The sequence below is a fragment of the Chrysemys picta genome, chromosome 8 (assembly GCF_011386835.1).
Source record: "Chrysemys picta bellii isolate R12L10 chromosome 8, ASM1138683v2, whole genome shotgun sequence".
Classification (NCBI taxonomy): domain Eukaryota; kingdom Metazoa; phylum Chordata; order Testudines; family Emydidae; genus Chrysemys; species Chrysemys picta.
In genome coordinates, this window is record NC_088798.1 from 9,246,464 (window position 1) to 9,272,189 (window position 25,726).

The window sequence follows — 25,726 nt, forward strand, 5'->3', positions numbered from 1 at the left end:
AGCAAAATGGCCTTTTATTAAACTTCCTGCCCCATCCCAACAAACCCTTTTAAAGCCATGGTAAACCTATCCTATTACTGTATTTATTAATTCTCTTAAAATAGGCCCTTTCTGCCAAGTGTAGCGCAGTTTGGAGGCTTTACAAAGTTGAAGTTGTTGAGGTGTGAAGAATATATTTTTAGTATCCTCTCCAACTCCCATGCCAGTTAAATATATTGGAGGAAACTACCTCTGAATTCCATCTTAGATTCCAAATACTCTTGCAAAGCAGCAGCAAATCATATTCAGTAAAGTTTTAGACCACTTTACTTTGTCCCTCCCATCCCACTCCCCATCTCACATTGCGCCACCGCTTAAGACAGGATCACTTTTGTTTGGTTTTATTATATTCATTCTTTTTATTTACGTATTGGATTAATGCACAAAAATATAAGCGCACCTACCTAATGCTCTCAGTGCCATTTGCAGATCTTTAATAATGCAATCGGTACTTAAAAATTACATTTTTAATACGCAGTTGCTTTGCAGACTGGAAAACGAATTTGATTCAATTAAATTGTAGCATAAAATTTAAAACAAAAGTACTGATTACTTTCTTGGATTACGTCATAGATTTGATTGTATTTTTTTAAGGCCAAGAGGGGGTCATTATCATGTTAATCTGACCTGTTTAGGGCCAGATTGCCACTGACCAAAGGCTCAATGTAAGGTGTGGTATGTAGCTGGATACGTCCCCAGGAAAGAGGCTTCCTTTATTATCTCTTCCTCTTTACCGAACACGGATTTTGTCCTTGTGCAGCCTCCTGTGCTCCTACACCCAGAACCAAGGTCTGGGGAGGCTGTCTAGGAGTATGTGGCTGAATAATGTTTTCACCCATTCTCTTGCCCCTGCATAGCTGTGTTACGCTGGGAAGCAATCTGACCCTGAACCGGGACACATTTTTAAAAGCAAAGGGAGAAGTCCATGTGCAAAAATATTGTGCACACAAGAAAAGTTACAGATTCAGCCATCTGCACAGAATTCCAGGTGGACCTCAGGCTCTGGGATGGGGAATAAGGGTGTTGTTTTTCTTTTAATTTGTTTTTTAAATTTTTGGCTTTAAATCTTGTGTTTAATAAAGTACTAACAAATTGAAATTTAGTCCTTTTAAAAAAAGAATTAAAATTAGTTCAGGTACGACACCTGTCTCTACATCCCAGTCTTCTCATGTTTATGGATTTACAGTAGAATTTTGTGGCTGTTTATTTTTAATGTTCTTCTCTCACCTGATACTTATGAGAGACCCATGCAAACAAGAGAAGTTTTTGACTGCAGGGGAATCAACAAAACTGACTATGCACAATCTGCTGTCAAATGTACAGAATATATTAATTGAAGAATTCGATTTTTGTCTTTAATCTGTTGGTATTATAATAAGTAATCCCTTTTATCAATAAGAGCTAAAATATTCATATTTAAGTGTTTTGTTCAATGTCCTTTATAATCAGAGCGGAGAGGAGATTGTTTGTTTAGCAGAATATCTGTTCCGGGGGAAGAGTCCAGATAATGGATGTGCATGTATATCCATGTATTTAGGTGTAGATGAGAATATGAGCGGTAATCATATTCCGCTAGTCATATTGCATATTTCAACAAAGCTATTGTATATTATTGTCATCTTTTTGTGAGGGAGGGGACACGATTTATAGTTGCAGTGAAAACTTTTATGTAGTTCCACAAAACACTTTTGGGTGAATGAAGATATGTCTCATGTTTGAAAGAAATCCATCTGCTGGAGATGGTATCCATTTTAAAAAGATTAATTATGTCCATCCAAGAAAGTGCTATGGCAGCCTTCTTGTAAAGGTCACTGCTAATGCTGAAGATTGGCTAGAAGTTGAATGAAATATCAGAAAGGAAGCAAGATGTACTCTGCATAACCTACAGATTGCTTAAACTCCTGAGCACTGAATAAAATGGATAACATTTAAGAGGATGTGGAGGAAGTGTTTCATAATGTTCTCAAATGATTCAGAAGATCTGAGCATTATGTTTAAGGGCGTTAGAACAAGGAGGGGATATAGAACTTTGAAGGGAGGTTTGAAATCAAAAGAATAGTATTGTCTACCGAAAGCACAGTCCTATTCACGTTCCCTTGCCCTACCTTGAGAGAAATAGATTTCCTCCCTCCCTGGCAAAAGTAAGCAGTGTGCTATCTCATGAGAACAAACAGAACAGGGGGAGGTCCCATCTTATTAGGCAAAATTTGGGCTAGCATAAAGAACCAACCTGGCCTAAATTCCTGATTCCTGCTAGTATAATGCAGTGTTTTAAACTTCTGTGCTTAGAGACAGATTCACCCAAGACCATTCAGTGTGGTCAAAGGCTTTCTGTGCATCTCAAGTTACTACAATGTCAAGCTTTTTGAAAATGAAGTTAATAATGCAATATATAAGTGCTGATATTTAATACTTTCTAGGGTTAGTTAGAAATGTTTGCTGTTGTTAAACTCTGTTTTGTGTAGGTCCCCGGAACTGGGGGTGTTGGTGATGATGATAATTTAAAACACATCGGATAAAATGTTGGCTAAGACCAGAAAGATTGATTAGCTACTTTACTGTTGTGTTTCTCTACAGCAGAATGTGGCAGCATTACTTTAAAATGTTAATGTATTTGTTTTAGTTTTTTTCACCATGCCAGATCTTAAAATCATTTGCACACTCAGACCTGCCTGTACCTTACTGCAAGGCAAGCAAATAGCAGTCCCCAGTCCCCCTCACACCCAGTCATGCTGAAAAGAAAAAGTTGGCTGTGAAGCATGCCCAAATGATGCCTCAGGCAGACCAAGGATTTCCAAAGCCACAAATGCCCTGCCAGCAGCACCCAGTCCCCTTCAGATTGAGGGTGGGCTTCTGGTCATAGCAGCAGCAGTATGTTACCAGGTCCCAACCCATTTAGAGCTTGGTGGGTTAAAACCAACATAGCGAACTCCAGCCAGAAATGTATTGGCAGCTTGGTGATGCTAATTACAGAGTGCTGACGATGTGTGCCTTCCGCATGATGCTTTGCTAAATAAGTGGGTGCTTCCATTTTGCACTCGCTCCAGTTTCCACATGGTCTCAATATATAATCCCCATGTAGAGCACATGGCGGTAATCTAACCTCCAGGTGACAAAAGCATGAATAATTGCAGCAGGGTGCTCCCTTGGAAAGTGGTGGCTGAACATACCAATTGATGCTCTCTTGGAATAATGGTGTTTCATTCTGAAATAGGGTGACAGCACCTAAGGTGCATTTAACCAATCTGTCGAGTACATTTAGCTGCACTCAGGCACCCTACTTCTTCCTCCCCAGCCCCAAGAAAGCTTTATAAGTATTGGGAGGGGTAAGGGAACAAATGGGCATTTGTTGCTTTCTCTTTATGAAAATTCAGATTATGGGTTGCAGACTTGGCAGATAGCTTTTCCCCGCCTGTTCCTTTTAAAATTAAGTGTATTTTTTTCCATTGTGTAGCAGATGAGTATTAGTCATAAAAGAGAGACATTCTGCTGTGATTGTAAAGCCATGGTGATAAAATCTCAGACAAAAAGCTTTAACGGTACCGCGGATCTCAGAAAACTTACTAACTTGCTTACTGGTTTTTTAGTCTTTAAGAGGAGGCTCTGTCTGTCTAACCTTCTGGACTTCGTGATGCTCATTAACATTCTCTTTCACCCTTCTGCCCATAATAGCACTGTTGCTATAACGAAGGGGACCTTTTCAGTGCTTACGTTCATGAAGATTCTAATTTGGCTTTGCTGCATTCAACGTGCACCAGAGAGTCTTTATCTCTCAGTTTTGTGCATCTGCTCTAATTGAGATCTTTTACTTTCTAACTGCTTCACTTTTGCCAAGGATTCCTTTCCATTCGACACATCATGAGCAATTATTTCTCTTAGCACTACTCTTGATGTTTCCCAGAGTGCTGCCTGGTCATTATCTATGGATAGCCTCCCTGAAGTAATGGGACAGACCCTTCTTTCTTATCTATAATCATAATTAATCTCAATAAAGCTGCATTGAAATGCCAAGTGTAAAACAACTCACGACCCCAAGGAAAAAAAGAGTAGTCTTATGGGATGATGATGTTCTGGCTCTTGGACAGGAATGACACAAATATGCAAGGAATTTGGCCAAATCAGTAGGGTTTTTTTCTGCAGGGTATTTTCACAAATCTGGATTTTTGCAAGAGTTAGAGCATGCAATTGGAAATGTGGAGGCAAGGGTTCTGTTTCTTGGAATTTCTAAACATTATATATGACAATTTCCTACTCAAAAAGTGTTGCAGCCAACATGGGGAAATTCTTTAAAGGTAGATAAAGAGGAACTGATCACAGAACTAAAACTAATATTAGCTTAGGTTCAAGTGATCCTGACTTCATCACATTTATAATATTCAACCAGAATAAAGTCCAGAACAATAATATTTATAGTTGGTACTTTAATAGGACCAATTTCACAAAGTGGAAAAGAATTATGAGCCAAATCAGCTGGGATGAAGAAATTATATTGAATGATAATTGGCAATCATTTAAGAACACCTTAGGAGATGCCCAAAATCCCATAATCAACAAGAAGGCCATAATGGTTAAAAAAATGTGATTTAGAGGAGAAGTGAAGGCAGCTATAAAAAAATATTGTAACAAATGGAAATACGGGGAAGTGGATAGTAATGAATATAAATCAGCGGGATTTTTTGGGAGAGTGGGCATGGTGTAGTATTGCAGTAGCAGGTTGAGACCTCAATCAGACCCTGTTGTGCTGGACATATGCCTAATAAAGGACAATTACGATCAGAGTGCTTACAATCTAATACATAAGACAGTGGTTAGGCAAGGGGAAATAAATGCTGGAGACGGAGGGACAAAAAAGGTTGGGTGACTTTCCCAAGGCCACACAGAAAATCTGTGGCAGAGCCAAAATTGAACCCAGATTTTTGGAATCCCAGTCTAATGATTTGAACAGAAGACCATCCTTCCTCCCTAGATCCATCTAAGGGACAAGTAGAATCTTTCAGAATTGTTAATAAGATCATTATAGAGTGAACTGTCTTTGTCACTCAACCACATTTCACAGACAATCTACAAAATCCCAGGGCTGCACTGGGAGTCATAGAAGCTGGCAGCATAGCAAACATTGCTTGTACCTTAACTTACAAAGGTTGTAGCTATGTCTCAGCTATTTGAATAATCAGTGCTATAAGAGCTGTTCCCATGGTCTTAGGGCATTTGTGCATGCAACATTCACAGGTTAAATGCTCAACACTAGTCTCACGAGCTCCAAGCTGACATTGACTGGGAGCAGTGCAAGAGTCAGTGCACTAATTTCTTGACAAGAAGTGAGCACCTTATGTCACATAAAGCAGCTTTTGCAGCCAGATAGAGATGAGCTGACGTACTCCAAACCACTGTGTTATGACCAGGAACATCATTGCAGTGCAAGAGGACCAAGTTCCTCTAAAGGACCAAATGGGGAAAAGAAGTCTGAAGCTATTCTGTAATTTTGTTAACTTAAACTGTCTAGTCTTATTTCAGATGAACAAATAAGTCCATCATATTTTGAGTATGTCCAATAACTGGATAAACACATTAGCTGAGCGTATCAGCAGCGAAATGGTTGTCAGCATTTAAATTGTTGCTCTTAAGCGTCAGAGTTCTGGCCTTGTTGAGAGGAATGGGACAAGTTCACTCCTTTACTCCTTTACTGCTTTTGTTAGGCTCTGTGTAATCGGAAGACTAGATTGTATCAGTTTATGCTCTTAAGGGCTATGAGGAAATAGGAGGAATTAGTCTTCCTGTTGAACTTGAAGCTTTTTCTGTGCCAGTGGACTGAAAATATTATGTAATTTCATCCATGGAGGACATGAAATTCTGGAACACACATAACTCTGAGGCATGATGTTTGTACTGCACACTTGCCAAAGGGAGGCTGCAGCAAATTACTCCATTCCTGAGTGGCTTGAGTAGAGAAGTATATTGATCCAGCACCGAGTACAGTGGTGTCATTTGACAAACAGAGTCACAAAGCACTGAGCAGCACAAAGGGGATGGAGCTAGCATCTGTCCCATAATTCTTAGAGAGTGTTTAGGGCAGTCTCTTAAGAACGGAAGGTTATCTAATGAAGAGACAGTCCTTTGAACAAGTTTCATTTTATTTCTTGTAGGATTGGTAGTAGTCTAGCAAAAATATTTTCTCCATAATTATTTTGTGTATATGTATGCAAATTAACATTGGAGACTGGTGAACCATAAAACAAACCCAACAATATCACATTGTCTCCCTTGGCAATTTGACCCAAGCAGCTTGAAAATAATCTGATGGAGTGAAACAGCCCTCCACTTCCAAGCTATAAAGTGCCAGGGCCAATCTTTCTCTTGTAGTTGTCCTGTTCGCAATCATTAATATGAACTTGCAGTTGTAAGGATTTTTTTTTTCTTTTTTAACTAGTCTTTTGTATTTCAGATCCCTCATGCTGGTAAAAGCAAACTCAGGTTCCTAATGGGAGATAAGTGTAAACATAAAGAATTCGTGCGACACATTTTCGGAGTGTTCTACCATTTTCAGTAACAAAACGGGAGCCTGTTTTGGCACATCTCCATAATAACTGTTCTAACCCCTTCACACCATGGTGAAGTATTGGGATTTTTTCCTGTAACCCCTTATAAAAACATGTGGGTGCACACTACTAATTGAACAATAACTTAAGAGGATGGGTCTGGCTAACCAATGGATTTGTACTTGATTGACTTAGGAGGGAAGTCGGGAAAAGACTGAGGAGAAGAAATAGCCTTCACTAGCCTTGTGTCCATCTCACACTCCGAACCCTATGTCTTGGAGATTGAGGATCGCTGACTAACCTTTGGCAGCTCCTTGCCCAGAATCCCCTGCAACCTAACTGTTTAAAGGCAGGTGGAACTAAAATTAGATCTCAGTTAATGATGTGGTTTACATGCGGTGTGGGTGGATGTGTTTGTGTGAGAGAGTGAACTTTGCACAATCTCTCTCTCTTTCCACCCACTTTGCCTGTCTGCATGGCTCACAAGAACAGAACAGAGCAGAGTATTAAAATATACAAGAATCCCAGTCTTTCAGTGCCCCAAAAAGTGGTATTTTCCTCTATCCATATACCTTTTCTGCTCAGGGTAGAATAAGGCACTGGCTTGCTGAATGTGCTAATGTGAAGAAAACCAGGACCTGGGTTTGGCAGTTTGCCCAAGAATTTTGTGTGTCTTGCAGTTCTCAGTTTTTAGGAGCAGATAGATTTTTCCAAAGGGTAGGTTTAAAGTGGTTTTTTCCCCCCTAAAGTAGGTTGAATTCTAGAGGTGTGAACCTTGACTGTGCCCCCTTATTAAGATAGGCTGTTTATAGAAAATTATTTTGAGGTAGTAGATTCTTTCTGAAAATTCAAGGTGAAATCCTGGCCCCATTGAAGTCAGTAGCAAAACTTTCATTGACTTCAGTGGAGCCAGGATTTTACGCCAAGACTTAGTTTATTTCTCTTGAAAACAGAGGTTAATCAGCATCTGGAGCCTGGCGTAGTGTGAACAAGTGCTGTGAAATCTCCCAGATGTTGCCCTGCAAGTGTACTCCAGAGTTAGCATGTGACCCCCCCCCCGCTATTTTAATTCTGGATCCGCCTTAAGCAGTGCCTGCCAGTTATCTCATAACTTGCTCCAAAATACGTGACGGTTTTGTGATTATACATAAACTGAGAATAAGAAACCACCAAACTCATGTATGATCTAAGACAAGATTTTAACTGTGTTCTCCACAGATGAAAGGCCAGTCTATGAAACCCTAGGACCTCTCCACCAAACCACCAGGCATCACGTAGGAATTACACGAACGAGCGCTGAGCTACGTGGACTGTACTCTCAGCGCCACACTAAACACCGAGGGTGGGGTTTTGCGAGGCTTGTAAGTGACTTAGGAGCACTTGACCCATTGAAAGTCCATGGGACTCAAGCTCTGAAGTCATGGGGGCACTTACTGAAATCGCACCTACAATGTTCTTTACTGATTTGATACTCATCCATTGATATTTGAAAACTGTGAGACTGGTTACTTGTGCCAGTGCCTTGGTATAGCATTGTCTGTGCCTGCCATCTTGGGTGTAAATGTTTTAGCTACACTCTTTTTCAGCATTTTCCTTACTTTTCATCCATTTCCCTATAATCTTATTCTTTAACATGAGTTTTAACAAAAGTTACGTACAAACACGTGAGTTATTTAAAAAAAAAAAGTCACCAAAAACTTTACAATGTAAAATCAGTAGAGAGTTTGTCTCCTGTTACATGCAAAAGGCTGTGGAAGCAAATATTAGTCATTCACGTACTTTTCTGTGTTGAGTCAACATCTATTTTTAGGTGTGGAGCACATAAAGACATCTATCATTGTGTTGGGGAGAGGGAGACAGGCTTGCTTAATGCATCATATTCGTGACTGGACCTTCCCTCCCCTGCCTACCTGCGTATACCATATGTGTAGACAGTGGGAATTTATAGATGTGTAGATTTAAATACATTGCATTAGATAAAATTCAAATTGTTCAGAAAGTTAGAGCAAACAGTGTTTCAAATGTGCTGTAAAATAAATCTCTTCACAATCTTTATTTCATACTAGCCATGCAAGCTACACCTTTATCAGGGAGTGCTTTTATTAATCTAAGACGTAGATAGTTTTTAAGAGTGTGTTTTTTTTTTAAATAAAAAAAGACTTCTGAATACAATAAGTGTTAAGTTTTGCTTATGAGTGTGGTACAGATGTAAACCCATTTGAAATTCTATTTGGGTTGTGTTTGCGTTTTGGTAGAAAAACGTTAAGCCCTTAACAGAAATCTGGTGTAATAATTTTTTCACAATACATACGTAATGCATCAACTGGATTTTTGCTTATTTGGGCATAGTATTTTTACACAGTCTGGTTTCAGGCTTACATTGCAAGGGACTTTTTGAAATAAAATGACAGATAGGAAGATGAGGGATACACTGTATTTATGGTTCCTGAAGTAGATGTTGATTTAGCCTGATTCACTAATACATTATAATTCAGCAAGGGAAGATGTTGCCAGCTTAGAATGAAAATACAAAGGGTTATAGCATAAAAGATCTCTTTGCAACTAACCTGATCTGTTTCATGTGCTTGAAACAAAACACACTGGAACCTCAGAAAGCTTGGTATATTCAAAGATTATTATGTGTTGAATACAGTAAATTATCTGTACACCCACAGACCATGGGGTAAATTTACAAAGCTGTGCGTGGGAAGTTGTGCGTTAATCTACCACTGTACAGTAGCTATTTTGTGCTTTCACTTAGAGAGGCCTTATCCTTACATTTGTTCAAGTTATCTCCTGCTTTCCTTTTGCTTTCCCTCACATTTTCCTAGTCCTTGTTGCTTGTAAAAGAACAGCTAAAATCTGAATTGCAGGGTTATTTAAACCAATGCTATGGATTGTAAAGACAATAAATAATCTGTTGATTTAAATGTATGAGGTAAATGCGTTCATGGAAAGTGTATTAATTCTTTATTTTTAATCCTCTAGGTGTCATACGCCCGTCCAAGTTCAGCATCAATCAGAGATGCTAACTTGTATGTTAGCGGCCTTCCAAAAACGATGACCCAGAAAGAACTAGAACAGTTATTTTCACAATATGGGCGCATCATCACTTCACGAATTCTAGTTGATCAAGTCACAGGTTAAAAAAACTTTTTTAAAACTTTAAGTATTTTCAGAAAATGGCAAACTTAAATGCTTTTGAAACAGAATGGTTATAGTGAAGCAGCAAACTGTACAAATGTACAGTAAGAAGCCATGACTTTGGATGTAAAATGTAATCCTATATAGATGTTACAGTACATACACAGTTCTTTATATATGTAACTTTAAGGGAAAGTAAATGCACTGGGTGTTTTTTAAATGCAGAATCTTTTAAAAATTACTGGTAATCCATATTTAAGGGGAATGTATCAAGCAATTTACTACTTGTATGTCTGTCATCTGCTACAATTATCACAATATATAACATAGGAGGGAAGGTTCAGTAAATGATCTTAAGAGAGCAAGGTTTTTTTCCTTGATGGGGAAAATAATTTTTATATCACAAAGTAATATGTTCTGAACTCAGATCAAAATGAACGTGTTGTTTTGTTTCCTTAGATACGTGAAAGATTCCTGAAGCTGTTCTTACTTTTTTTTAACCTTTATTTAACAAAGTCTTTTCTTTATTCCCAGGTGTCTCTCGAGGTGTGGGATTTATCCGTTTCGATAAGAGAATAGAAGCAGAAGAAGCCATAAAGGGACTAAATGGCCAGAAACCTAGTGGTGCTACAGAACCAATTACTGTGAAGTTTGCCAATAACCCCAGCCAGAAGACAAGCCAGGCACTCCTTTCGCAGTTGTACCAGTCTCCCAACAGACGCTACCCTGGACCACTACACCACCAGGCTCAGAGATTCAGGTAACTATCGATCTGCAAAAGAACTGGAGCTCTACCAGCTATGATGACTTGGGGTAGGGGTTGTGTTAAAAATGTATTTTGGAATTGTAGATTGACTTCAATTTCTTTGTAAAATAAAACATTCTTTCCAAGTGAGTGAACAGGAAAATCTGCTCACAGCCATAGTCATTCCATATTGACTAAAACATCTCAACTATACAATCGGATCTTATGAGGCCTTAGGTAAAGGATGACAGAATAAAAGATTATAGTGATACTGAAATGGAAAGTGACTTTTTTCTGTTTTTTTATTTTTGTTTTTTATCAACTTTTTCTGCAGTATTATTGTGGTTTTCATGCAACTTTCAATTTAACATTGAGTGTAGGGCTGGTGGCTGGCAAAAAGTTGAGTGTTTATTCTATTCAGCAGTAGTTTTATGACATTATTAGCTTCAGGTGTCTGCTCAAGGTATAAAGAGACCTTGTGTAGTCTTTGATATGAGTGCTGAGATGCTGTGTGATGTTTTATGATTTACATTTTGCTTGTATCTCATATGTAACACAGTATTAGCAGTACTGGGTTCTCTCTCTGTTATTTTGATGATCTATAATATTTAGGCAACCTAGCATTTTTAGCAAAAGGTCTTTCTTTAAAAAATATTAAATAGGAATGCTTGGACTTACTGGCGTGGTTAAGATAAATATTAGCTTTTAAATTTAGTTTACTGTGAAATTTGCAAATTTTAAAATCTGAAATGAATTAAAGAAGAGCACAGAAAAGGTCAGTCACCTGCCTGGTTTATATGAAAACAAGTGTATATTTAAAACATCTTTGGTAAGGGTATAAAAGCCACTGAGGCTACCACTGACTCCTTATGTAGATAAAGGATTTTTCATATTGTGTATTAAATATAAAGTAGATTAAATTTAATTTCCCAAACTCAATGGTAATTTACATTGGCAGCTTTTGGAGATCGTTATTTGTAAATATGTTTCTAAACAAAAGAAAAAGTCTAAACAGTTTTGTGAAACTGGGAAGCAAGAGTTGCTTATAACCAGTATGTTTCTATTCCTCTAATTTTGGATTGTAACATTTTATTCACAAGTTTTATTGCAATGAAAGGTGAACTGTTGAAGTATTGTACTTGTTATGATTTCATACTAATATAATCTACAAATGAAAAATCAAAGGGGAGTTTTTAACACCCAGTCAAATCTTGAGATATAGCTATTTAGTGAGAGATCACCTTTCTGAAATCTCAAAGCATGTTAAAAATGTCATTAAATATTGTGATTGAAATCTGAATGCAGTTTGAAACTCAAGAGAGTTTCTGTTTCCTAAACTCCTTAGATGTGTGAGAAACTTGTTGAACATTTCTTCTTTAAAAATGGAACATTATTAATAATAGTTCCATTGAGCGATCTTGCCATCTGTGAGACATTAACCCAAAGACCCTCCTTCTCTTTTCAGGCTGGACAATTTGCTTAATATGGCCTATGGCGTAAAGAGGTAATTAGAATTCCACAGATTGCCAGATGTCCATGTTGGCACAGATTGGTGCTACAATTTATTTTTTAAATCACTAACTTTATTTTTTTTAATTCCTTCTTTTCTTCCACCAGCATGTCAAATTCTTTTTTTAAGTTTGGACTTCAGTTGGTTTTGTTACTTTAAGGCCACACTCAAAAGTTGTGTGTGGGTTTTTTTCACCTTTTCTTTTATTTACAGGTGGGCTTCTCAGATGGTTTAGGTGCAACAGCTATAAGTATTCTAACACCAATAGTGCTGCTAAATGGCATATTTTCCTGAATCAAAACTATTAAACTGAAGTTTTTGCTAATCTCTGATCTGATACTGTGAAAATTGTCAGAGGAAAATAGCCTTATCCTTTCCTCTAGCTGTGTCCTACCACAAAGTTAACTTTAAAAGTGTAACTGTATGCACCTTAATCAGCCCTAAGTTTCTTTTGTTACAGGTTTAACAATTGTTGCAAATATTTCTTAGTGCTTGTGGTTTGTTTCTTTGTGTGTTTGTTTTAATTTACACAGGTTTGTGTGTTCAGATTGGAATTAAAGCTCAGTTGATTTTGAAACATTCATGTTCCATAATGAGTGTGTTCCATGTTCAATCTGAAAAAAGAAGTCGATATATGTTAGTGTTTCCTCTTTGTTAACGACACACATCGACACAGGGGAACCTTTCAGAACTATAGGGGCATAGTCTCATTCCTGACATTATGCAGAGCTGTGCACCTATAGCCCTGCACTATGAGCTGAGGAAGCACCTTAGCCTACAGGAATGGTCAGCTCTGCACATTCATGAAAACTAGGTGCTCTTTTATAAAACATGGCACGGTAAGTATATCTTTAAACTGTTCAGAAGTGGACAGTAGAGTAAGTCTCAGCTACTACAGCAATGGCAATTGAGCAACGTAATGGCATGTACACCATAAGATTACTTGTACGCCAAAGCAACTTTCAAATTACATGTTTTACATCTATCCAAAAAACCCAAATCATGTGTCCCATGATCAGCACGTGAATCAAAATTTGCTGCATGGTTTTGCAAGTCATTATGCCCCTTTCACTGCCTCACCTGCAGTCTGCCCACTAATCCATCTTTCAGTCCTGCTAGTAACATTCCAAAACTCTTAGCAGCTTCAAACAGCTGCCACTTACAAATAACTGTTTGAGAATTTTTTTTCTCCCAAATGTTTAATTTCCTACCCAGAATTACACTGACCTGTGGTACAGGACAAACCATGTTCTGTCCTAGACTGCGGAAGGTTTAATTTCTGATTTCATGTGACTCATCAAGGCAAGGAAAAGCAGACTAATATCGTTAGAGAGCCAGGTATCTTCTTTACGCTGTTCTAAGGCTTTTGTTTCTGACACTGATAGATCATGAGACATCAGGCATTAAACATCACAACAGCTTTTTTTCAGTGTTTATTGAAGTTGCTTAAAATTGTTAGTTATTTTCTTCTCCCTGCAAGTCCTGAAGAATTGTACTTACCCTACTAGAAAACTCTGTGTTATTTGGATGTATAAATAAAAACTTCTGAAACCATCTCTAAAACATCCCCAGATAAATTTTGCTATAAAATATGTATCCTATACAAAATACAGGATGATTTGGCATGGAATGAAAGATTCATTGGGGTTGACTTCTATAATTCTCGGCTTTGCCACTAGTGAATAATACGCCATCCCAAACTCATGTCAGTAAACTTTTATACCACATCAGCCTATATTATAGTGTGAGATGAAGCAGTTGCTGTAGTTAAGGTTTCATGAGCAGGTAAAAGCCGCACAGCTCCTGAGGTTTGGAGGAGAGAGGCTCTCTCTTGTGAACCTCTGAAAGTGCTTGAAGGCATTCTGGTGATGTATAGCTAAATAGCTCTATTTTAGTTTAAAAATAAACATAGAAAATTCAATTAAAAATTATATTAAGGGAAGATTAAGTTTGCACAGTTGAATTCTCAAACATCTGGAAAAAATGATAATGTTAAGGTTGAATATGAAACTTTGACTCATGGTGCATGTGCATCGCAAGTCTTGAATTATATAATCATATTTCTTGTGCATTTGGCAACCTTAGATCCAAAAAACTAGCATACTGTTGTACTGCACAACTTGGTGTGGACCATATAATCAGTCTGTTAACATGATTTGTATGGAAGTACACAGTCAAATATTCTTACACAAACACACTCCGTATAAAGTATAACAGCATAAATAGTGTCAAGTATCAGAGAGGTAGCCGTGTTAGTCTGAATCTGTAACAAGCAACAGAGGGTCCTGTGGCACCTTTAAGACTAACAGAAGTATTGGAGCATAAGCTTTCGTGGGTGAATGCCCACTTCTTCAGACGCAAGCATAAATAGTATTTGCTTTATGTAGGCTGTTAAAGTTTGCAAACTTCAAGACCCCATTTTCTGAATTGTACTCAAAGAAGCCTGTTCTGCTGGCTGAAAGGAATTTGTTCAGTAATTAGCTGTACCCTCAATTTGTTTAAATGTATTCCTTGTAGAGAAGAGAACTTACTATCTAATGGGCCAGATTCTCAGCTGGTATAAAAAGACATAGCTCCGGCTTTGTCTAGAGCTGGATAACATTTTTCAGACAAAATGTTTTTTTTATTGAAAACGATGGATTTGTTTTGACAGAAACATTTGGCATATTTGTACACCTCTACCCCGATATAACGCGACCCGATATAACACGAATTCGGATATAACGCGGTAAAGCAATGCTCCGGGGGGGGCGGGGCTGCACACTCCGGTGGATCAAAGCAAGTTCGATATAACGCGGTTTCACCTATGACGCGGTAAGATTTTTTGGCGCCTGAGGACAGCGTTATATCGGGGTAGAGGTGTATTGATTTTGCTGAATTGCTTCAGTGGTGTCGTTTTTTGTTTTTTTTAAAAGCCCTAAAAGGTTTCCCCAAAAAATCAGAATGATTCATTTAGACATTTTTGAAGCAAAACATTTTGATTTTTTGATTCAAAACAACTTTTCATTTAGAAATTTATTTTAATTTTAGAAGACAAAAAAATTAAAAATGTAAAAATCAGAAACTAAATATTTTGTTTTGGTTTGAACTGAAGGTTGAGTTCAATCCAGAATCAACTATTAGCAAACTTAAAAATCAGTTATTCGCACAGCTTTAGCTGTCTGTCTGCACCAGCTGAGGAAATGCACAAAGAAGTCTACAATAGCAAAATGGTGCTGTGCCAGTATGATGATTAGTTTAAGTATACAAAAATGGGGAAAAAAAGCATTACAGATATTCTGGGTGGGATTTTTCAAAAGTGGAATTCAGTAGGAATTGTTTGCAGTGACTTCAATAAGAGTAGAGTTACTGCAACCATGAACACTTTTGCAAGCCTGCATATGAGTCAGAGGGCCCAGTCCTCCAAGCTGTTATGTGTGTGAATAAAGTTGCTGATTTGCATAAGTGTTTGCAGGCTGTAGAAAAAATGGAGTGATATTTCTCAATTTAGGTGCAATATCCAGAAGTGTTCTGGATGTACGTCAAAGGGCAGTCAAGACTTTAAGTGTAATTCCACATAGAAGATAAGCAATCAACACACTAAAATTCCTTGTATTGTCTGTTCACTTCCACTTGCAGTAGAGTAATGTTAAGGAGTTCTATTCACTAAATGTAACTACAAATATTATAAATATTATTACAAGTTTTCTAATAGAGAGCTTGCAGTCTGCACATCTGCATTGCAAAACAAAGGTAAGAATTATTCAGTATAGGAATTAAAATTCATTGAGGAAGCCTGCTTTAAAATTCAGTGTGGAAATTTGATTTTTAGCAAGACTTTTCTTACATGTAACCGTTACTTTAAATGTAACCCATTGATAATGGCCTCAAAAATGATGGTGTTTTATCAACTGCTAATGGGGGTGATCTAACCAAGCAAGTTGTCTTCATGCACTGGTTTTCCTACTTTACAATTACTACACATATGCTCATTGATATGTACAGACATTTTAAAGATAATGTTACCAACAATTAATTTTTAAAAATATATTTGAATAAAAGTCTGTATACTAGAAACAGACAAAACTTCCTGATTTCCATCTAAAAATCTCTCAAATGCTTTTAGGATATATAAAAAGGCTCAATACAGAGATATTGCTGAAATTTGACAATGTTAAAACCAAGCCCTAAGAGATCCATTTTTCCATGAGGGTCTGGTAGGGGATGTAACGTGTTAAATCGTCGGTAACTTTGCAGTTGTATCCACAGTCCTTTAGCTGAGTTGTTTTATTGATAGAAATGTCAGGCCAAATGCTGCATTTCTTACTCATTCAGTGAAATTCCTAATTAGCACTGCAAGTTTTGGCCCATGCTTATTTAGATGTTCCTTAAGAATTCCTTTTCTTAGACCTCAGACACAGCAAACTAGAACTTATTGTGGAAGGGAAATGTCATTGTGCCCAGTTCTTGTCTGTTACATTGTTCCCAGCTACCATTCATTTCAGTAGGTGTTAGTGGCACCTGTGTAACTGAGAGCAAAGATGGACATATAGTTTACATCCCAAGGACTGGATCATGAAACCTTAATGAGCTTTATTTTAAGTCTCAGTTCCATGTAATTTGTGCTAAGCGCTATGTCTAGAATAGCCCCCTCTTTTTATTTGGTAGGTTTTCCCCGATCACAATTGATGGGATGACGAGCCTTGTTGGAATGAATATTCCTGGCCACACTGGGACTGGATGGTGTATCTTTGTCTACAATTTGTCTCCCGACTCAGATGAAAGTGTGCTGTGGCAGCTCTTTGGCCCCTTCGGAGCAGTGAATAACGTCAAGGTGATCCGCGATTTCAACACCAACAAGTGCAAGGGATTTGGCTTTGTCACTATGACCAACTATGACGAAGCTGCCATGGCAATTGCCAGCCTTAATGGATACCGTTTAGGAGACAGAGTATTGCAAGTTTCCTTTAAAACCAACAAAACCCACAAATCCTGAATTTCATATCCTTACTTACTAAAACATATATATATATATATATATATAAATATATATACGAACAAACAAAAACTCTGCAAGGCTTATATTCAACCATGGACTTTATAAGCCAGTGTTGCCTAAGTATTAAAACATTGGATATCCTGTGATGAACAGGAAAGGATTTTATAATGCTTAGAAAAAAAACAAAAACAAAAAAAACCTTTGATGCATTGAATGTTCTTTCATAGCTGTCGTTGTTGAATATAATATACATAGATAACAATGTGCAGGGATTTTTACCCGGCCAGCTAGTTTTACTACCTTCCTTGAAGGTGGCTCTTTTTAAGATGACCATTCACTCATTTGAAAAAAATAAAAAACAAAAACAATTTTTACAAACTAATGGGATTAAAAGAAAGAAAAAATATTTTTCTTTTTTTTTTTTCAAATGTTGATCCAATCAGATTGGTAAACCCCCCATATAAATTAAAGAGGAACAATAAAAATTGCAAAAAAAAAACAACAACAAAAAAACACATACTTTTGCAACCTTTTTTATTTTTCCTTTTTTCTTTTATATCATGTGAACTAAACAGTCTTCTGTTAGGGAATGGGGTAAAAGGGGGATACCTGATGACAGAACAATTTAAATAACATTAACAATGTTGCCAAAGAGGTGGTCTCTTTGCTGAAAATGGGTTTCAAGAAAAATCTATTTTTATAAAATATAAAGAATTTTTACAAGAGAATCTGGATTTGAGAAAAAATATTTTGACTGGCTAATTTAGGGGAAATTGACAACTTTGTCATGTTCATACTGCACTGGTAACTTTTTAGAGATCAAGACGTGTGTTTTAAACTGGATTAGTAGATTGTTTTTTGAAGGATGGGCTACAAACAGATGATCTTCGTATCTTTTCATAGCATGTAATAAAAATATTAAATACAGTACGGGAGAGTGTTCTTCCCAGGCACACAGTTACCCACAGTCAAAACCCAAAAGCAAGGAGATGAGTTGCAAGACAGTTTTTCTTTAAGTCATCAGTATGGGATATCAGCAGAACAAAAGTTTAAAAAAAAATAATTGTTTTGATCAAAAACTTCCTTGGTTTGAGCAGTAGGTGCTACAGAATTATTTACATATCTTAGTATCATAGTTAAATGTAATGTGTTTAGAAAAAATAATTTGCTTAAAATTTGTTAAGAATTTTCAAATTCACTTTATAGCCCATGCTGATATAAATTGGGCTGTGTTGGCACATTTGGAACACTGTTTATGTTGCTTGAAACACTTATTTATTTAATTGCCGATGTGATGCATATGGCCAAAATCAAATATAGCTAGTTTGGCTAGTCTACTTATTTGTTTACTTAAACTATGGGAAGAAGCATATTATTGTGTCATTTTGTTGTGTGTGTATGTGTATATATAATATAAATATATATATATAAAGTTATTTTTTCTTTTTGTTAATTTATTATAAGTTGTAACACTTTGCTAGTTTTGTTTGTATATGTCTTAAAATGTTTTCTTATGATACTTAAGTGACAGGTATCAAGGTAACTTGTGTAGAAATATTGTTTGATATATTGTCATGTTTGTTGTGAATATTTTTTCTTACTGCACAGTAGAAAAGAAAACAACTGGGTCTTTATTTTAATGTAATTCAGATTGGGGAAAACAGAGCTAAGGGAACAAAATGACTGAGGGGGTGCTCTCCCATGTCCAGTGCACTGATCATTTTAGTATGTTTGTGCTTTGTACGGTTATATATTTAAAACAAAAAAGGGTCATGCTCTTCCCTGAGTACTAGAAACAGTTACTCGCTATGCATAATCTAGTTGATAGTTAAATTTGCTATTGCTTTTCTTGTCTTGTTATATAAAATCTTTTCAATACAAGTTTAGTCTTAATGGTAATAAAACGTTATGGTTATTTATAACTTGTGCTTATTTTGTGCATTTTTTTCCATGCTATACCCACTAACTGCACGTAGATTAAGTATTGTTTTTTTTCCACACTGAAGAGGCAAACTTTTGTAGTAGACAGATAAAACTAAAGCATCATAATTTTATCAGGTTTTTTTACTTTTAAAATATTTTAGTTCAAAAGAACACTCATTCAATGTTCAGGGAAACCTTTATACATCATCTGCTATGAATGAGCGCAGTTCACTGGGAAAGTTTTGATGCATTTGCTAAGCATTAGTGGGGAAGGCATGTCAGAATCTTTTCTCTACGATGTGTTTTACTAGCTGGATAATAATTTAAAGAAAAAACTTTCTTAGGACCAGGCAGTTGTATACTTTAGTTATAATGAATGACTTCATGTTAACCTTGCTAGTTTAGATCATTTCTGAGGGAAAGTATTGTAAATGTTTTTTTAATAACCTTGTTGTGTTTGAATTATTTGTACTTTAATTGTCCGGACAATAAATGAAAGTGTGTAGAATGGCTATGGACTTTCCAGATTTTTAAATGTGTTCAGATGTTTTAGTAACCACAGCCACACAATAAAGCAGGGAGATATTATAGTCTAATTGCAGTAGAAAGTTCTTTAAGGGAGATCCTAAGGTACTAAACAAAACAGTTGAAGCATATTCATTGTTCATATGTTTTTCTTCCAAAACCTTAGCTTAGCCAAATTGAGTTGGTTTCACTAACATTAACTGCAGCAGAGTAATTGTACTTAAATATTTTTTAAATTTGTTTGTGATTTTTTTTTAATGTACACAATGTTTTTACACAATGAAAGTATTAACTCGGTCAATATCAAAATTAAGCAAAAATATTAAATGCTTTAATTATTATACAAATTTTAAGCCATCAGTTAGACTTTTCTTTTTGACATGAATATGCAATGAATGCCATACAGTATGAAGGATACATATCTGCTGTATGGCTCTAAAATTTATATATTGCCACATTCATTCAAAATTTGATTTTTTTTTCACCACATTTTATAGCCAGAGGTGATCTCTCTTTCAGTTGACTTATTGGTTTAAATTCCATTAAATACAAATATTCACTCCATGTTTGTGTTCTGTAACATTCTCTTGCTAATTGAAAATATGTACCTTGTAAAATTGCAACACTGCATTTCATAACCGAGTATAGAAAAAAATGTATCAACCGGTTGGATGGACTATGCAGTTCTTCAGCTGCTTCACTACTAATAAACTCATGTTTTTATGATTGAATTACTATGTTGGTTAGAATAATTAATTTCAGGCCATGGAATGAGTTTGTTTTTAAATACACAGCCTGCATGATTCATCCTTAAATTAACCTGAGCATTATATAGTAGAATGTAAACGTTATTCTTTTGCTCTGTTTAAAGGTTAGTTGCTAAAAAACCTCTAACAGTTTCACAGCATCAAAAAAGTTTAAATACTCTAGGATGTCACGTATCCTAATATATAATCCAGGGTAACACATTCCTACAGCATTTTGTAATACTGCCATTTTATTTTGAAACTGAAGTTCTTAAAAAGTTAGGAAGAATTTTTAATACTACAGGGGTACAGACCTTTTCCATTTGAACTGAAATTGAAATTTCAGTTTAAGGAAATGCACAGATAATAGTGTTAGTAATAAAGTACTTTTGTAGCATCGTAACTAGTGCTTTTCATGACCTCTCCTCCCCCCGCCCCCAAACCTTATGTGCTCTCTGCTTTGTGTGTTTATATTATACCGTCAGCTTTAAGATGAAATCCTAGCTCTATCGAAGTCAATGGGAGTTTTGCCATCGACTTCAATGGGGCCAGGATTTCACTCTTAGTCTGTTTCACTCTATTTTCCCCCTTTAAATATTATAGACTGTGAATTAGCTCTTCCTTCTTGGTAGCAACTAAAAGCTTTCTTTAAAAAAAAAAAAAAGAAAAGAAAAGAAATATTGCTCATATTGGATGCTGGTAGATATTGTCCGGAAAGAAAGAAGGTGGGAATCACTTGCAAAACCAAACTCACCATTCATTCTAAGAACCCCATTCTCATCTCAAAATACTGGCGTGTTATTACACATCTTGACTGATCTGCTATTTACCCATGGAGAAATGCAGCGAAAGGTGTTTTGTTTTTGTTTTCCCAAATGTGTACAGCAAGGCACTTTGAGTTTAGAGTTAAGGGGTGGCACTAGCTTAAAATAAATTAATCCGTGCTTAGCACTATCTCTCCCCAATAAAATTGGATTCATGTGCCATATTGGACAAAGCTCCACCCTTCTGTTTTAAAAATAATGCTTTGCACCCCTCTGTAGTACCTTTAACCTGAGTCTCTCAAAGCATTTTACCGCTGACTGACTAAGCTTCCTAACATTTCTGTGAAGCTAGCTAGGTATTCATCTCACATTGGAGATGAGAACAATGAGGCACAGAAAGGTTAGACTTCTCCAAGATCACACAGTGATCAGTGGTAGAAACAGGGATAGAATTTAGGATCCTTGACTCCAGTCCTGCGCTTTAACAACTGGACAATCCTCTCAGCTCTTCACACTGGGCGCAGACTGAGTGCAGCGCTCCCTTTGTATTGAGTGCGTTATGTGGAAGAGATGGCCCAAACATCCAAAATTTCATTTCTGATTACCCTTTACTCACTGCCTGATCAACCCAGCGTCCCCTCTCTTGAGCAGAAGAGGCAGATGCAACATATCCCTTTTGGTCCTCCATGCATTGCCCTGACATCCTGTTCAATACCATACCCAGTGAAGCTCTAGTGCTCATCCTCAAGACCTTTCGTGAATTGGGCCTGACTACCTGAGGGGGCATCTCTGCCTGTGCATCATACCAAAGTCAACAAGGACAATGATAGCTATTATAAATCTCTCCAGAGATGGGAATATGGTGTTCTTGACATATGGCCATCAACCGAAATTCTCTGCCATTGGATGGGTTTCATATCTTGCCTCCTTCAGAACACAATGCAAGATACACCTCTTTGCAAAAGCTTCCTCCCCAACAAAGGCAGCAGTAAACAAACCAGCCACCTGCCTTCCCCTTTCCTCCCCACTCCCATGAAAACCAGTGAAACACCATCTTCATTGGAGGAGGAGCACAGAAGATAGCTTGTACCTGGATCGACAACACAGATTTTTAATTCTTCTATTTAGCACCTAGATAGTATAGTGAGGAGTTCACTAAAAAGATGCCTGTCATCATATTTTTGAGGGCCAGGTTAGATAAATCATCATGAGTCTTCCTGAAAATTGAGGATAACCCACTTCACTGTGCGTATCTCTGCCTGTAGAGTTCAAGTGCTCTGTCTCCAGCTGGGTCACGTAGTGTGCTTGACTGACTTAAATTTGGCTTACAGAACATTATGCTCGCACAAGACTAGCTACATAGAGTCATTTTGCTTGTTTGGTCATTTTTTCAAAATACTGTGCAATTGATATTTGTCACAGTAAACGCTTTACCACATAATGTACGTGTTCTGTTGTCATGCCAAGAGACCTTCATGTTAACATTTCTACAGAGAATATGTTTTCCCCCACCTTGGGAATTAGAGGAGGTGGCTTAAAGATTTGCAACTTGTTCGAAGTGCACATAATTGTTCCAAGTTTGTTCTTCTCCAGTGAAACAAGTACAGGGTGTGTGGAAGAAATATCAGTTGTAAGTGGTCATTAGTGTGTAGGGAGAATTTCCAGGAGCATTCACACGGGCACAAGACAGTGAATTAGTAAGAATCAAAGGTAAAATTCTCCTACCCCAAAACAAAAGTGAATTTAAAAAAAAAATGAGTTCTCGATAAAAGAAATCTGCTAAAGAAAAAAGCGACAAGTCTGAATGACACTGATTAACTGCTTTACTGTCCTTGTTCATAGCAGCATCTGGGGAAACTAACACTGAAGTCCAAAGTATGAGTTTTTAAAAAATTTTCAAGTGAATTTTAAATGTACAGGATCATTCGCTTTACAGTGTGAAAGGACTGAATTTAGTTACTACTATCTATTTGCATTGAAGCAGTACTCATGTCACCATCTTTATATTTTGTTTAAATTGCATAGGTTCTAACAAAACTATATGCAAGAATTAGCTTTTTACAAACAATACAATTCTGATTTTGAAGGCAGCACAAGAAGCACTTAATTAATTTTGCATGATAAGGAATCTGTTGCAAATATACAGCGGTACTCCCACTCATCACCATCTGCCATGGAGGATTAAATGTGCAACTCACAAATGAAATCCTGCAAACTTGGTGCAAAAAGGTCCTTGCTTGAATTTAAACAAGGCTGTGGAAACCTGCAAACACATTATAAAAGATCATGAAAACAATAACAACTTTGTCCATCTGTGAGCCAGTTTTAGCAGTTTTTTTTATTGTGGTGCATTTGCAATAACACTTGCATCTCACAATGCAGATTGTCTGATATGTTTCATATTTCTTCCATTTGAACAGAACAAAATCAATAATTTTAGTACTTTGAAGGCTCCAGTGCTTTGGACCAGGTGTTCTGGGGTTTTTAGTGCAATCACATGAAACACTTTTTGGTTGTTAACTTTAATAATTTTGAGAATTTGTCAAATATGGCAATTGTTTGGGGATTATTTTATTAACAAATACTGTTCTGCACAGAAGTGAAAAATAAACAGCAGCTACTGTTGCCTTGATTAGAAATTCTATCCATGGACAAAAACTATCTTTGCCATTGACACTAATGCAGCTTAGTTCTCTTTTTATTCTTACTTATTTTACACTGGAGGCTTCATTGTTCTAGACACTGATTTTTTTTTTTAAGCTGAGCTCATAATTGCATGTGTAAAGGAACTAGATGTGGTATTGAAGGGCCTATTCTGATCTCTTGAACTTAGGTGCATATCCTGACTCAATTTTTGTCAATATATCTCATTGTCCTGAGAGCTGTTCTCTTGTCCTTTCGGATATATGCCAGTAAAATGTCTCGGTGCACATGAGAGGTTTGAATCTCTCAGAAAACAACTACCCTACACACCTGATCCTATAATGTGCTTGGCACTCTTAGTTCCCACGAAATGAACCCCTAATCTGATCCCCATAAGCTCACACAAGATGCATGCCTCTCCTACAAGTTGCAGTTTGCAGCATTCTGAAAATTGTAACTACGTCAGTGAAGTTTCACTGAAATGTAAAAGCCTTTAAAAATCATAGAAATGGAGCCTCGGGAAAATGTACCAGCATTCTCAATGGTTACTATTTCATTCTGATGATGTGCACTGATTCAAAACCTATATACACCTAGGTGTAATGTGACTGATCACAAAACCTATGAATGTAATATTATCATCACGGCCATTACTAGCTGGAATTATGTATGTGCATCCATCATCATCATCATAGGGTCTACTCTCCACACCCTTTTTTTAAGGAGCCACATTCTCTTTAACCTATCTCTATCCTTTCATGTACCTGAAAAGGTTTCTTCAGAGCATACTATTTTTGTGTAACTTACATGTTAAAGCCCCTGTTACACACCTTACTCTGGCAAATTATGTTCGCATTTGAGAAATGCAGCATCAGTGTTACTGCTTGTCTGTGAATTCATAGAAAGAATGGAATCGAATGAATGCCTGCAAGACTATTGAACTCTGACCATCGAAGACAAAAATAGGAATTAAAAAACAAACAAAACTAAACTACTACAGACCTAAGAAGGCCTCTCTCCTGAGCCCAAGCATCAATGCTATTATGATGTGTGTGGGTAACCAGCTATCACTGCTGCACCAGGCAGGTTTGCAGGCATTAGCTGATTGGACAAGATCTGATGTTTAAGTTGCTGTCTCACCTGCTTCCAGCCATCACTGAGTAGGCCTGAGCAGTTGGTGGGAAGCCTGCCAAAAGAGGGCGTATGGAATACAGATGAAACTCTAGCAGTTGGGCCATGGGCTCTTTCATCTCTCTTTTGGGCTTTTTCTCTTGCCTGCATCATTACAAGGAAAGTGAGAATTGAGTCCTACCATGGTGATGGATTAGTACCGGGGTAAGGGGAAGCCAAGTCTGACAGTACCAGAGGGAATTGGTTGGTTACCTATGAAATCATGCCTCCGAAAGGTTTGGCTGGCCAAGGTGACCTCATCCCCCAAGAAAAGCTATGCAGCCTCTGAGAAAGTAAGTCCCACATCCAATTGGATCCTATTTCAAGCGAAGACAGCTATAGATGCCAAGCAGCTGAAGGCTAGAGCGATCCAGTCTCCTGTGAACACATGCCCAAGTCCAGCAGTGTTGCCGGGACAGGAATGGGGAGAAACCAGAGGGCTTGGCTGATCTGAATGAAGGTAACTGGAAGGTGAGGAGCAAACAGTGGACCGACTTGCAGAAGCTGGGCAGGCCCTTGAGTATCTTACCTGTGCAATACGAACTTGCATTTCTCAACATTACTCTAGTATGTCATTGCAGCACAAGAGAGAAGTGATGGGCTGTGGGACTAGTAGGCAGTGTGAACCAACAGGCGGCAAGTTCTCTGAAGTCAGAGGTGCTGGAAGAAGCCTTTCCCTGAATGTACAAGGAACAATTTGTTTAGAGAACAGAGTTTTCAAGGGAAACAAAGTTTTTTGTTTGAGACGGCACTTAGCTTCAGAAAGCTCATGGCATTGAAGGTCATGGTTAATTAGTTCCGCAGCCTCTTCCTCTTCACACAAGGTCTCTCTCATTCAGCACGGCTGCACTCACCTCCTGCATCCAGTCTGGGTTTGCAAGAAAAATACCTTTGGAGTTCATGAAGTCCTGCAGTAATCCTTCCTAAGGGAGCAGACCCGTAGGCTGTGTGTAAAAGAGCTGCAGGTGCTTCGTGCTTAGAGGCTGCTTTTTTGTTGTTGTTT

At 37.4% G+C, this 25,726-nt stretch overlaps 1 protein-coding gene across 7 annotated transcripts in view; it reads left to right on the forward strand.

Annotated features, from left to right (window-relative positions):
• Positions 1 to 20,131, forward strand: part of ELAVL4 (ELAV like RNA binding protein 4) — a 103,932-nt gene extending 83,801 nt beyond the window's left edge. For 6 of the 7 annotated variants that reach the window (XM_024104947.3, XM_008167958.4, XM_005284895.5 and 3 more), the window contains exons 4-7: positions 9,564 to 9,717; positions 10,254 to 10,479; positions 11,930 to 11,968; positions 16,622 to 20,131. In XM_024104947.3, the coding sequence (XP_023960715.1) occupies positions 9,564 to 9,717; positions 10,254 to 10,479; positions 11,930 to 11,968; positions 16,622 to 16,949 (747 nt within the window). In that variant the 3' untranslated portion in view covers positions 16,950 to 20,131. The remainder of the gene's footprint in view (positions 1 to 9,563; positions 9,718 to 10,253; positions 10,480 to 11,929; positions 11,969 to 16,621) is intronic. The other variant, XM_005284896.5, reaches the window with a different exon arrangement.
• Positions 20,132 to 25,726: the final 5,595 nt, after the last annotated feature.